This window comes from Mytilus californianus, unplaced genomic scaffold (assembly GCF_021869535.1).
Source record: "Mytilus californianus isolate M0D057914Y unplaced genomic scaffold, xbMytCali1.0.p SCAF_6, whole genome shotgun sequence".
Lineage (NCBI taxonomy): Eukaryota > Metazoa > Mollusca > Bivalvia > Mytilida > Mytilidae > Mytilus > Mytilus californianus.
Genome location: NW_026262712.1, coordinates 45,566,030 through 45,578,802, shown reverse-complemented (window position 1 = coordinate 45,578,802; position 12,773 = coordinate 45,566,030). Strand labels below are relative to the sequence as shown.

At 32.8% G+C, this 12,773-nt stretch overlaps 2 protein-coding genes across 3 annotated transcripts in view; one reads left to right on the top strand and one right to left on the bottom strand.

Annotated features, from left to right (window-relative positions):
- Nucleotides 1-3,867: 3,867 nt before the first annotated feature.
- On the bottom strand, nt 3,868-10,532 carry LOC127706435 (renalase-like). Of its 2 annotated transcripts, none has more exons than XM_052211069.1 (4): nt 10,522-10,532; nt 8,002-8,180; nt 5,077-6,054; nt 3,868-3,990 (listed from the first exon to the last, which is right to left on the bottom strand). In XM_052211069.1, the coding sequence occupies exons 2-4, from the start codon at nt 8,102-8,104 to the stop codon at nt 3,884-3,886; spliced, it is 1,188 nt and encodes a 395-aa protein (XP_052067029.1). In that variant the 5' UTR covers nt 8,105-8,180; nt 10,522-10,532; the 3' UTR covers nt 3,868-3,883. The 2 variants fall into 2 exon arrangements, with proteins under 2 accessions (XP_052067029.1, XP_052067028.1); XM_052211068.1 differs by lacking the exon at nt 10,522-10,532 and adding an exon at nt 10,102-10,218.
- LOC127706428 (uncharacterized) overlaps nt 10,209-12,773 on the top strand; it is a 46,725-nt gene continuing 44,160 nt past the window's right edge. The window contains exon 1 of the mRNA XM_052211058.1: nt 10,209-10,308. The gene's annotated coding sequence lies outside the window, so the exon portion shown is untranslated. The remainder of the gene's footprint in view (nt 10,309-12,773) is intronic.

Here is a 12,773-nt window from a genome sequence, read left to right as displayed (position 1 = left end):
CATACAATAGATATTTATGCTTCATTAAGCATTTAAATTTGGCGGTTACCTTTACCAAAGAAATCCAGGAAAAGTGGTACAAGTGGTCCTACAAACAATAATGATTCAACAGTATATCACAAGAGTGAACAAGGTCAAATTCAAGGTCAGAGTGACCTGAATTTGGTATATGACACCCTGTGGTATGATGTATCAGCATACAAGTTTGGTCAACCTAAGCTCTGTGGTACAAACATTATAAGCTGTACACAAATCAGTCAAGGTTACCTATAATAGGGGTCAGAGTGACCTGAATTTGGTAAATAACAGAACCCAAGCCCATGATGCAACTGCATATAAAGTTTGGTTACCGGTATCCTCAAGTTTTACAATACAAAAGATATGAGCCGGACATGAATTGGATAAGGATTTACTATCATAGGGGTCAAAGGTCAAGTTCAGAGTGATATGACTGGTGTATGACACACCCAAAGCCCATGATGCAACTGCATACCAAATTTGGTTAACCTAAGTTTTACAGTACAAAAGATATGAATTGGATAAGGGTTTACAATCATAGGGGTCAGAGTGACCTGACTTTAGTATGTGACATATCCCCATCTCATGATGCAACTGCATACCAAGTTTGGTTAACCTAAGTTTTATGGAACAAAAGTAATGCACCGGACACAAATTGGACAAGGTATTATTATCATAGGGGTCAAAGTCAAGGTCAGAGTGACCTAACTTGGTATATGACACACCCCAGCCCATGATGAAACTGCGTACCAAGTTTGGTAATCCTAAGTTTTACGTTACAAAAGTTATCCACCGAACAAGAATTAGACAAGGTTTTACTATCAGGGTTCAAAGTCAAGGTCAGAGTGACCAAACTTTGGTATACGACACACCCCAGCCCATGATACATTTGCCTACCAAGTTTGGTTAACGTAAGTTTTACGGAACAAAAGTAATGCACCGGACATGAAGCGGGTTTAAAGATTGAACATTGACCAATGAACCATAAAAATAAGGTCAGAGAACCCTGCCAGACAACATGTACATCACACAATCATTCCATAAACCTAATATAGTTGAGCTATTGCTTATAGTATCTGATAACAGACAAAATCAAGGAAACTTAACATTGACTAATGTCTCAACCATGAAAATGGGGTCAAGTTCAGAGGAAACCAGCCAGACAGGCATGTACACCTTCCAATCATTCCATTCCCCAAATATAGTTGACCTATTGCTTATAGTATCTGATAAAATGACACACGCGGAAATGTGTAGCCTACTATACTGACCATTGATTTTATGTTGATAGTCCTAAATATAAAGTTTAACTACAAGTATCACATTAACATATATGATCCAAGAAAATGAGGTCAAGGTCAGATAAACCAAGCCGGAAATACATGTACACCTTTAATAAAATCATTCCATACACAGAATATAGATGACCTATTGCTTATAGTATAAAAGAAACAGACCCAACCATGGAAATTTTTTATTGACCAATGAACAATGAAAATGAGGTCAAGGTCAGATGAACCCTGCCAGACAGACATGTACACCTTAAAATCATTCCATGCATCAAATATAGTTGACCTATTGCTTATACATGTAGTATCTAAGAAACAAAGTTAACCAGGAAAACTGAACATTGACCAATGAACCATGAAAATAGGGTGATGGTCAGATGATACCTGCCAGACAGACATATACACCTTACAATCATTCAATACACCAAATATAGTTGACCAATTGCTTAAAAACAGACCAAAACACAAAAAATTAACATTGAGCAATGAACCATGAAAATGAGGTCAAGGTCAAATAAAACCTGCCAGAATGACATGTACTTTGTAAAATATTTCCATACACTAAATAGAGTTGACCTATTGCATACAGTATTAGAAAAACAGACCAAAACACAAAAACTTAACATTTGAGCAATGAACCATGAAAATGAGGTCAATGTCAAATAAAACCTGCTAAACTGACATGTACATCGTAAAATAGTTCCATACACCAAATATAGTTGACCTATTGCAAACAGTATTAGAAAAACAGATCAAAACAAAAACTTAACTTTTACCACTGGACCATGAAAATGAGGTCAAAATTAGATGACACTTACCAGTTGGACATGTACACCTTACAATCATTACACACACCAAATATAGTAGACCTATTGGTTATAGTATCTGATGAGTTATGGACTTGACCATGAAAACTTGTTCACTGATCCATGAAATGAGGTTGAGGTCAAGTGAAAACTGTCTATCAGACATGAGGACCTTGCAAGGTAGGCACATACCAAATATAGTTATCCTATTACTCATAATAAGAGAGAAATTTACATTACAAAAAATTTTAACTTTTTTTTCAAGTAGTCACTGAACCATGAAAATGAGGTCAAGGACAATGGACATATGACAGTAGGAAACTTCATATCATAAGGCATCTATATACAAAGTTAGTATGAAGCATCCAGGTCTTCTACCTTCTGAAATATTAAGCTTTTAAAAAGTTAGTTAATGCCGCCGCCACCGGATCACTATCCTTATGTCGAGCTTTCTGCGACTGAACTCCCAGGCTCTACAAAAACCATGAAAACTTATTATTGACCAAAAAGCTATAAAAATGAGGTCGGTCTTTAATTTGATCAATCCTGACACCCCTCGGTGTTATACGACAAGAAAAACCTTAAAATATGCATTATCTATAACATAATGTTTCTATTTTTGTTTTGCTTTTTTTCTAAAAATGAATTGTTACTATTCATACATGTATATTTGGCCATTTCTGTTAAACTCTTTCTCTGCTGTCATTTTTAAGGATTTTAAAGTGTTTATTGTAAGATAACAGTTTCTTTTTTTGTTTGTTTTATACATGTTTATGGTTAGTATTGGGCTCTTACAACATGCTGATTTAAAACTTATCCTACATATTGAATCCTAAGAAACTTAGATTAAATGTTTTCCAGAGTTTTAATATGTGACCTGTGATGTTAATCCTTTAAAAATATGAATGTCAATCAGTTCAACATGCATATGACAATAGGGCAATTTCAATCCCTGCAAAAGTATTCTGAATTATCATTTATTTCTTAAATCAGGTTGTTAGTTTTCTCTCATAAATTGTGTTACATTTTGTTTTCCTTTTATATACCTAACCTTGTAAATCTTGCTGTTCTGGTGGGGTTTTGCTCAATGATGAGGGCCATATGTTGACCTGTGAGGGGTGATCGGAGGGGTCCTGATCCCGAAATCCCGGGCTTAAAAACATGAAATCCTGAGGTCCCGAATTTAAAGAAATCTAAATCCTGACATCCCGAAATTTGAAAAAAGAATTCCCGGATCATAAAGGATCAATCCCGAAATCCCAAGCTTTAAAACACCTGATCCCGGAGTCCCGATAAAGGTCCCACCCCCCCCCCCCCCCCCCCTCATCTGTTGTTGTTTACCTCCTTGTCCATACTGGTATTTAGTGGACAGTTTCGAGAGGGCACCATATGCAATCATACAATACTAGTATTTTCAAAGATGTGATGTGTGGATTACATTTTAGGAGGGAGACTTCTTTCCTTCTTTTTTTTAAATAAAAATTTCAAATTGTACCTTAAAAAGAAATTAGAAAATTTCATGAATTAATGCATAACCTTTAATTCAAGAATATTGCCACTTTCAAAATAGATTCAAATCATTTTGAATCTGTCTTATATTTCATAAGTTATTTTCAGAAAAGTGTACTTAAGTAAAATCCAACTTTTCATATTCCCTGTAAAATGCAAAAAAAAAAAAAAAAAAATTAAGCATGCATAACTAAAGACTCCAGGAAACTAATTTGAGGAATCACATTAAAGAGAACAAATAAGGCCTGAGAAAGAAATTATTTATTTTGGGTTGAATATCATTCCTGGATTAGAAGGAAAAGCTCCTATTGTTTCTGAATCTGCTGGTTTGAATCTTGGTAGTAAATCTGTACTATTTCTTGTAGAACCTGCAAAAGGTAACAAAGGGACTGTAAAATTCACTAAAAGAAATGGATTTCTATTCACGAAGAAAATGGATTATCAAGATAAAAGACAACCTATGATAATTTACTGTAAAATCATGATTTATCTCCCTTGTAACAATCTCTGTAGGTGTACTTGGTACATGTACCTGTACAGTCAAACCTTCTATAAAGGTAACCTCTATTTTGCAAAGACCTGTATTGTCAGGCCAATGTTCTTATTTCAGCTGCAGTAATCCTTATGCATTTAGAACCTCAGAGGTCACCCTTTTTTTAAGGTTATTTTTCTCTGGTCCCAAGGGTGACCTTTATATTCAGGTTTGACTGTATTTATTTTATGATTATGGTCAACCATAAGCTACTGTTGAGAAAAGTATAACTAATAATTTTAACAATTGTCTCCTGTCATGTTTCAGATAGAATTTAATACTAATTCTTTGTATATTTCAATCAATTCATGGAACATATATAATATCTTTAGTTTTTAGTATAATAATTCTATAAATTAATTGCTTGTTTTTATGTGATTTTTACTAACATCACATAATTTAATAAACAATCATTCATTCTAATCAACCTCTCTAATGTCATTTCAACAGATATTCTAATAAATGAAGAAAAATGTAGCAAAACTACTGCTAAGTCATTCATTTTATTGTTTGTTTCAATATCCACAAGATATACACTTTAATTCAAGGGTTTTCCATAACAAGTAAATACTGTGAATTCATTATTATTTGTTGGATACCAATTTTCGTGTATTTCGCGGTCAGAGAGGAAACACGAATTTAAATGTTCAACAAATTACTAATTTTCTATAGGAATGTATGCAGACTTTTGCAAACCACAAAATTTATTATATAAAATATCCACGAAAATGCAAAAGTTTTCTACAATCCACAGAAATTGTTACCCACGAAAATAAATGAATCCACAGTACTGATTATTTAATGTATTGATGCCAACTTAAAGCTGGCAATATTTGTGTATCATTAAACTGTGAAATGGAATGTTAACATAATCAGAATTTGAAAAATTATCTAAAATTGGTCTTTTTATATCTTAATTTACCTGAACAATTATTGTGTATCTTTTCTGCTAAAGCCAAGCCACTAACAGCAGCTCCCTGTATGCTGGGACTAACTAACCAGTCACCACATATCCCTATGTTATGTTGTCCATCAAACACACATTCATCCTTGTTCTGTAGAACATTCAGGGGAACAGCTGCACCCCATAACTGTACCCGTGTAAAACAAGGGGGAGGTAATTGCTTGTGCATCCGTGTGACTCTACCAAAAGCAGAGAGAAGAGTGTTTGTTATATCTTTAGCTTTTGCTGGTGGTATATGTTCTTGTGGAACTTTGTTGGCAGATGCAAAAGATTTGGTACTAAAAATTGTCCAACATTCAATGGATTTACTTAAAGTTGCCCTGGCATCCATTTTGGATGTGTTGTTTGCTATCCAGGAAATCTGATTGTCTTCAACATGAGCAGCAGCATATGGCAGTTTGAGTGAGGAAGGAAATGCAACAAGTAGTGCCCATATTGAACAAAGTTGCATTTTGTTATCTCTCATATTCAAAGTATCACTAAATCTAACTTGTAACAGTCGATGAATGTTTGGTACACCTGCATTTGACATTAAATTATCTGCACATTTCCCATTATGAGCAATCACCAAATAATTAAAGAAGCCATATTTGTCAACCTTCCATTTTCCAAGTGATGAATCCCATTCAACGTTTGCCACCCATGATGGTCCTTTTATTTGAACTAGACTTGCTAGACATTTTGGAATGGACACCATTCCGTCAGAGCCTATAAAAGCTTGAGTCAACTGGTCATCCTGAGTAAACTTCCCTTCTTTTAAGTGTCCAATTTTACCATTCCATATTTTCACAGCCCCTTGTTTATGAAGAAATGAGACAATTTTGGCAAATCGTTGATCTGAGACTGTAAAATACTGAGCAGAATGGTCAAATGTATGCAAGTTTCCATCTACATTGACTGTACGACTGGAACATCTTCCTCCAGGTCCGTGTTTACCTAGGTAGGATAAAAAAATACAAATTTTGTAACAATTTTAAAGTAAAATATAATAAAATATCTTACATGTCTTAGTATCTCATCCATTTTTATTCTCAAGGACATGAAGGAGTTTGGCAAATTTTCTATCATTTTTCAATATGCATTATTCATGTTATTCCACTGCATGTAAATATTGATAGATAAATTAATATTTGATTGGTGGAGAGCATCCAATGTGCCATTGGACAAAACTTCATATTCTCTTCTGAGCATCATATTCCCCTTAAAATATTGTGTCTTCCTTAATTTTGACTTTTAAGATTTAGTAAAATAGTACATGTTTAAGCAGAAGAATAAATTTTCATTTCTCTTGCGGGTGCCTTGCCATAGGAAGATATGAAAGTTTGTGTACCCATTAGAAGTTCTATTAATACATGAATTTTCTTATGGTGAACAATATAAATAAGAAGATGTGGTATGAGTGCCAATGATACAACCCTCCATCCAAGTCGCAATGTATAAAAAGTTAACAATTATAGGTCAAAGTACAGCCTTCAACACGGAGTCTTGGCTCACACCGAACAGCAAGCTATAAAGGGCTATAAATCTTCTTATTCCACTGTTTGTAAATAATGATAGCAAAATCAACTTTTGATTAGTTGAGACTCTCCCACGTGATGTTGAACAATACTTCATATTCCCCTCTGAGTATCATATTCTTTTCTGAACATTGAGACTTCCTTGTGCAACTAATCACGTGGTTAATATATATAACGTTTTGAACATTTTTTTAATAGCGTAGTAGTTATTTTCGTGTTCATAATTATTTTAGTCCTAAAAACAACAACAAAAAGAACAAATAATTAACTTTTGGTCGTTGCTGTTTATCATTGTGTATGTCATGTTTAGTTATAAATATAAACAAGCGGATAAGAAAAAAATGTATGTAAATTAATATTTTATGTTTAGGAAGTAAAAAAAGTATAGGCAGTGGAATAAAACATTCATTTCCCTTGGCTTAGGGAGATATGAAGATTTGTACACCCTCGAAAATTTTTACTTCCCTCTTGCGATGCCCTCTTGAAATATGAATTTTCTTGGGTGGATAAATCTTCATATCTCCCTCAGGCATGGGAAATAAATGCCTAATATCTCCCTAAGGCTAGGAAAATTAAATGTATAATATCAACTTCTTTTTAAAGAAAAATGAAGTTGTATCTTTAAAGTTCAATTTACTCCATTTTCATTTGGTATTCATTTCTTTGGGTATCAATATCTTATTTTAAACAGTATAGTTTAAAAAATCATTTAGGTGTTTTGTTTAGTATAAATTTCAAGAAAATCTCCATGGAAAATTTTTTTTCAAGTAAAAGAGGTCATTTTTTTAGTTTGAAGGAATTATTATATAGTTTTAAAATATAAACATTTGTAAATATCACACAGCAATCATGTTACATTTTTTTCAAGGGAGATAACCTTTTATTTTTAGACATTTTTAATATTAGTTTTTATTTAATTTCTATGAATAAAATTGAGAATGGAAATGGGGAATGTGTCAAAGAGAAAACAACCCGACCATAGAACAGACAACAGCAGAAGGTCACCAACAGGTCTTCAATGCAGCGAGAAATTCCCGCACCCGGAGGCGTCCTTCAGCTGGCCCCTAAACAAATATATATACTAGTTCAGTGATAATGAACGCCATACTAAACTCCAAATTGTACACAAGAAACTAAAATTAAAAATAATACAAGACTAACAAAGGCTAGAGGCTCCTGACTTGGGACAGGCGCAAAAATGCGGCGGGGTTAAACATGTTTATGAGATCTCAACCCTCCCCCTATACCTCTAGCCAATGTAGAAAAGTAAACGCATAACAATACGCACATTAAAATTCAGTTCAAGAGAAGTCCAAGTCTGATGTCAGAAGATGTAACCAAAGAAAATTTTATTTTATAAAAATACCTGTATCAAAAACTGTAACATTGTTCATATTAAGTTGCTTAAGTCTGGCAGCACAAACCAGACCAGAAATACCACCACCAATTATTGCTACAGATCTCTCCATGTTGACTTCAAATTGGTTTCTTTTGTTTTCTTCATTAATGCATATGTATATATATCCTTTATCAGCTGTCTTTAAACTGGAAAATACATTTCTGGTATATCAAAGTGTTTCTATTGTTTTAATTTTAAAAGCAGACTCAAAACTTTATCATTGAAAATATTTTAAAAGTCTAAAAGACTAATTCCTATGACTGTATCACAACTTGGACTAGGTCCCAGATGAAACTTCTCATTCATTGGCACTATCTAGTATCAGGGTATATTTGTGATGTGTAAAATGTTTATGACCTGGCCTCACTACCTCTTGCCTGACTTTTCAACAACTTCATAATATAAATAAGAAGATGTGGTATGAGTGCCAATGTGAGAACTCTCCATCCAAGTCAAAATGTATAAATAGTTAACAATTATAGGTCAAAGTACGGCCTTCAACAAGGAGCCTTGGCTCACATCGAACAGCAAGCTATAAAGGGCCCCAAAATGACTAGTGTAAAACAATTCAAACGGGAAAAACAGTGGCATAGCAAGGCAATTTAAAACTGATTATAAACCAAAAATTATAACCACAACTCCGTCCTCTTTTCCTCGAATTTGATCTTCCAAAATAGACTTATCATCGAATTTTTACTTACATGAGCAACACGACGGGTGCCACATGTGGAACAGGATATTCTTACCCTTCTGGAGCACCTGAGTTCACACCCAGTTTTAGGTGGTGTTTGTATTGCCTAGTCTTTAGTTTTCTATGTTGTCTTTTATGTACTGTTTGTCTTTTCGAAGTTTTTCCTCCTTTGAAATGGCATTTGTTTTCAACTGATGAGTATCTTTTACCTCTCTTTTAAAGTTTGATTTTGGTTTTTTTTTTCATGTTGATTTCATTGTCAGGGTGGAATTGGAATCTAATGGTCCATTGTTTTAGAGAAAAATGTCCAAACCAGTTACTTTAGAATATGTTTAAAAGGAGACGTGGGGTAAAACAATCAATCGACAAACAAATAAAAAATTTATAAAAATAGTAATAAAATGCTTCGCTGAGCGCAGCCTCATACGACCGCAGTGGTCGAACCCTGAACAGTTTGGGCAAATTTGGACACAATATTCAAGCTTGATACTATCTGAATTTGGACTGTGATCAAATTTTTGACATAATATAGGTTTCTGACACAAAATAAATGTGGTCAAAGATCTTACAAATCTAATGCGCAATACTGTGCAATCGAAGATTTCTTCTTGAAACTTTTCAAAAATTTGTTTTAATTTTTGAAAATTTTGCGGTCGTATATTGGTATCACGTCGTCGTCGTTTCGTCGTTGTTGTCCGAAGACACATTGGTTTCTGGACAAAATTTTTGCGGCCGTATAAAAAAGCAAGTTCTATTAATTTTTGAACTTTATATAATTTTCACACCTTTTTACGGGAACATTTTTTTGCACACTTTCAATAAGTGAACATCACTCTGGAAGCTTTATAATCAATGTCCACATCAATTTGAATGAAAACGTTCAGTTTCTGACAAAAAAATTTAATTTTATTTGCTGGCTAAAATCTAAAATCTCATTATATGATCTGCCACAAGAAAGAAGCTTAAGGTTCAAAAGGGATAATAAAAATATTTATCTAGTGTTACAGGATACATTAGTAAACCAAGACAAAGAGTTAATTTTTTCTTTTTTGATTATTTTCTGCAATTGAATCCTTTTTAGTTCATTAATCATTTAAGCATAATATACATAAGTCTATGTGCTTGATGTATTAATTTAATTGATTTGTACAAGATAATTGTAATTATTAAATGTAATTCTTTCAGACAGGCAAATGGTTAATATTTATTCTATTGGGAAAGGTTATTTGTAGGTTGATTATAACTTTTTAAATTGTCAATAAAATATTTTAAGCAAATTAATCAAATTCTAAATGCATGCAGCAAAGCTTAGAAGGAAGGCGTTAAGGCAAAAAAATAAAATAGCCTTTCAAGATGTCATAATTATTTGGACTAACCAAGGATTTCTTACTATACAAATCTTTGACCAAACCCATGGTCCATCATCGTGGCCGATTAAATTCGTTTTGTAAGTGTTATGTGTAAAATTGATTGATAATGGTCCAGCGACAGTTGCAGAGTAATATAAGCTGACTCCTTCGTCAGTCCTGTATGTGCTACTTGTATACTATAAATATGAGGTAGAATGGAAATCAACCATTAGAGTAAGTTTTTAAGCGGTTTGTTTTCATTACAACGATGTGTATCTGACGGAATGCTGTTTTGTCTTATCATATATTTATGATCAACCGTTTGGAGCACACATTCAGAACAATTTGACTACTGCACTAATAAAGTGGTCAAATTGTCCTAAATATAGAATATTATGTTGTTTTGATGTGATATTATTCTACAGAGTTGATGAAATTTCGACTCACCAGTTGCATAAGTATTGATCGAATTAAAAATGAAATTTATAAACAAAACGAAACAATATGTTTAGTGGATAAGAGTTGTAAAGGATAAGATGATCTTTATTTCAAACATGAAAGACTCGCATATATATATAAGAATAGGAATAAGAATAAGAGCTTTATTTGTCAATCTCAATGCCCATGAAAAGCAGAATAATTATAATACAAATTATGATATATATATAATACATATGATTAATATTGATTTTATTCATTACAATGATGAAAAAAAAAAAAAAAAAACATTTATCATAGTCTATAAAAGACTTGTAATCATTTATACCATGTCAATAAGCAGTGTCAGTGACCCAATTCTTTGGTACGTATGCACAACCCAGTCTTTTTTGTTATTATATACTTTATAATTTTAACATTGTTTAATATTTTTATAACATCTAATAAAAACATACTTTATAATGATTTTAAGGTATTTGACAACTAACTACAACCAGATAGGTCTCACAAAACATGTTTAACCCTCCGCATTTTTGTGACTGTCCCAAGTTTACTAAGGAGCCTGTGGCCTTTGTTAGTCATGTATGTTTTTGTCGAGCCTTCGACTTTAGTCGAAAAAGCGAGACATAGCGATCCTACATTCCGTCGGCGTCGTCGGCGGCGTCCACAAATATTCACTCTGTGGTTAAAGTTTTTGAAATTTTAATAACTTTCTTAAACTATCCTGGATTTCTACCAAACTTGGACAGAAGCTTGTTTATGATCATAAGATAGTATCCAGAAGTAAATTTTGTAAAAATAAAATTCCTTTTTTTCCGTATTTTACTTATAAATGGACTTAGTTTTTCTGCCGGGAAATATTACATTCACTCTGTGGTTAAAGTTTTTAAAATTTTAATAACTTTCTTAAACTATCCTGGGTTTGTACCAAACTTGGACAGAAGCTTGTTTATGATCATAAGATAGTATCTAGAAGTAAATTTTGTAAAAAAATAAATCCATTTTTTCCTTATTTTACTTTTAAATGGACTTAGATTTTCTGCCAGGAAACAACATATTTACTCTGTGGTTAAAGTTTTTAAAATTTTAATAACTTTCTTATACTATTTTGGATTTGTACCAAACTTGGACAGAAGCTTGCTTATGATCAAAAGCTAGTATCTAGAAGGAAATTTTGTAAAAAAATAAATCCATTTTTTCCGTATTTTACTTTTAAATGGACTTAGATTTTCTGCCAGGAAACAACATATTAACTCTGTGGTTAAAGTTTTTAAAATTTTAATAACTTTCTTATACTATTTTGGATTTGAACCAAACTTGGACAGAAGCTTGTTTATGATCAAATGCTAGTATCTAGAAGGAAATTTTGTTTTCTTCCAGTTAACATTACATTCAGTCTGCAGTTAAAGTTTTTAAACATTTATTAGATTCATAAACTCTCCTGTATTTTTACCAAAATTGGACAGAAGCTTCTTACAATCAGAAGATAGTATCAAGAGGAATATTTTTATTGATTTACTACCTCATTTTTGTTGAGCCTGCGATTAACAGAAAAGAAGGCGAGACACTGGGTTCCGCGGAACCCTTACAAATTTTTTAATTTTAGTTCATTTATATGTTTCTGAGGTAAGTGTGACATCCATTTTCACTGAACTAGTACACATTTTTGTTTAGGGGCCTGCTGAAGCCCGCCTCAGGGTGAGGATTTTCTCACTGTGTTGAAGACCCATTGGTGGCCTTGAGCTGTTTTCTGCTCTTTGGTCGGGTTGTTGTCTCTTTGACATGTTTGACATTTAGTCATTCTCTGTTTCCATTCTCAATTTTATGTCTGATTTGCAAACTATATCTTCGTAAAGTTTAGTATGCATATAGACAATAATAATATCAATAGAACTTGTATACATTTTTAACAAAACAAAGGATATATACTGCCCCTTTGAAACATGTAACATACATATATGTTTATATTTCAGTTTCTCAGTTATGGGATTTTTAAGTCAACAATAACAAATGTATATTATTTTTCTCTAATAACATAAAATTATACCCTTGACTGCTAATGAGAAGTGATTAAAGTGAAACCACAGCTGCATCATACATTAAATGTAAGGTCATTCAGATTGTCTGCAACCTGGGACTAACACATTTATCTATTAGTCCCAGCTAATTTTGTTCATCAAAACAATTAACCTAGTTGTACTCAACAACAACAACCACCTTCTCAATTTACAATGGTCAATAAAAAACTGAGTACATATCAG

Coding starts and splice junctions, on each gene's coding strand:
- LOC127706435 (XM_052211069.1), bottom strand. CDS start 8,104: ATGGAGAGATCTGTAGCAATAATTGGTGGTGGTATTTCTGGTCTGGTT. Junction 6,055..8,001: donor TGTTACAGTTTTTGATACAG/GTATTTTTATAA, acceptor TATCCTACCTAG/GTAAACACGGACCTGGAGGA. Junction 3,991..5,076: donor GATACACAATAATTGTTCAG/GTAAATTAAGAT, acceptor TACCTTTTGCAG/GTTCTACAAGAAATAGTACA.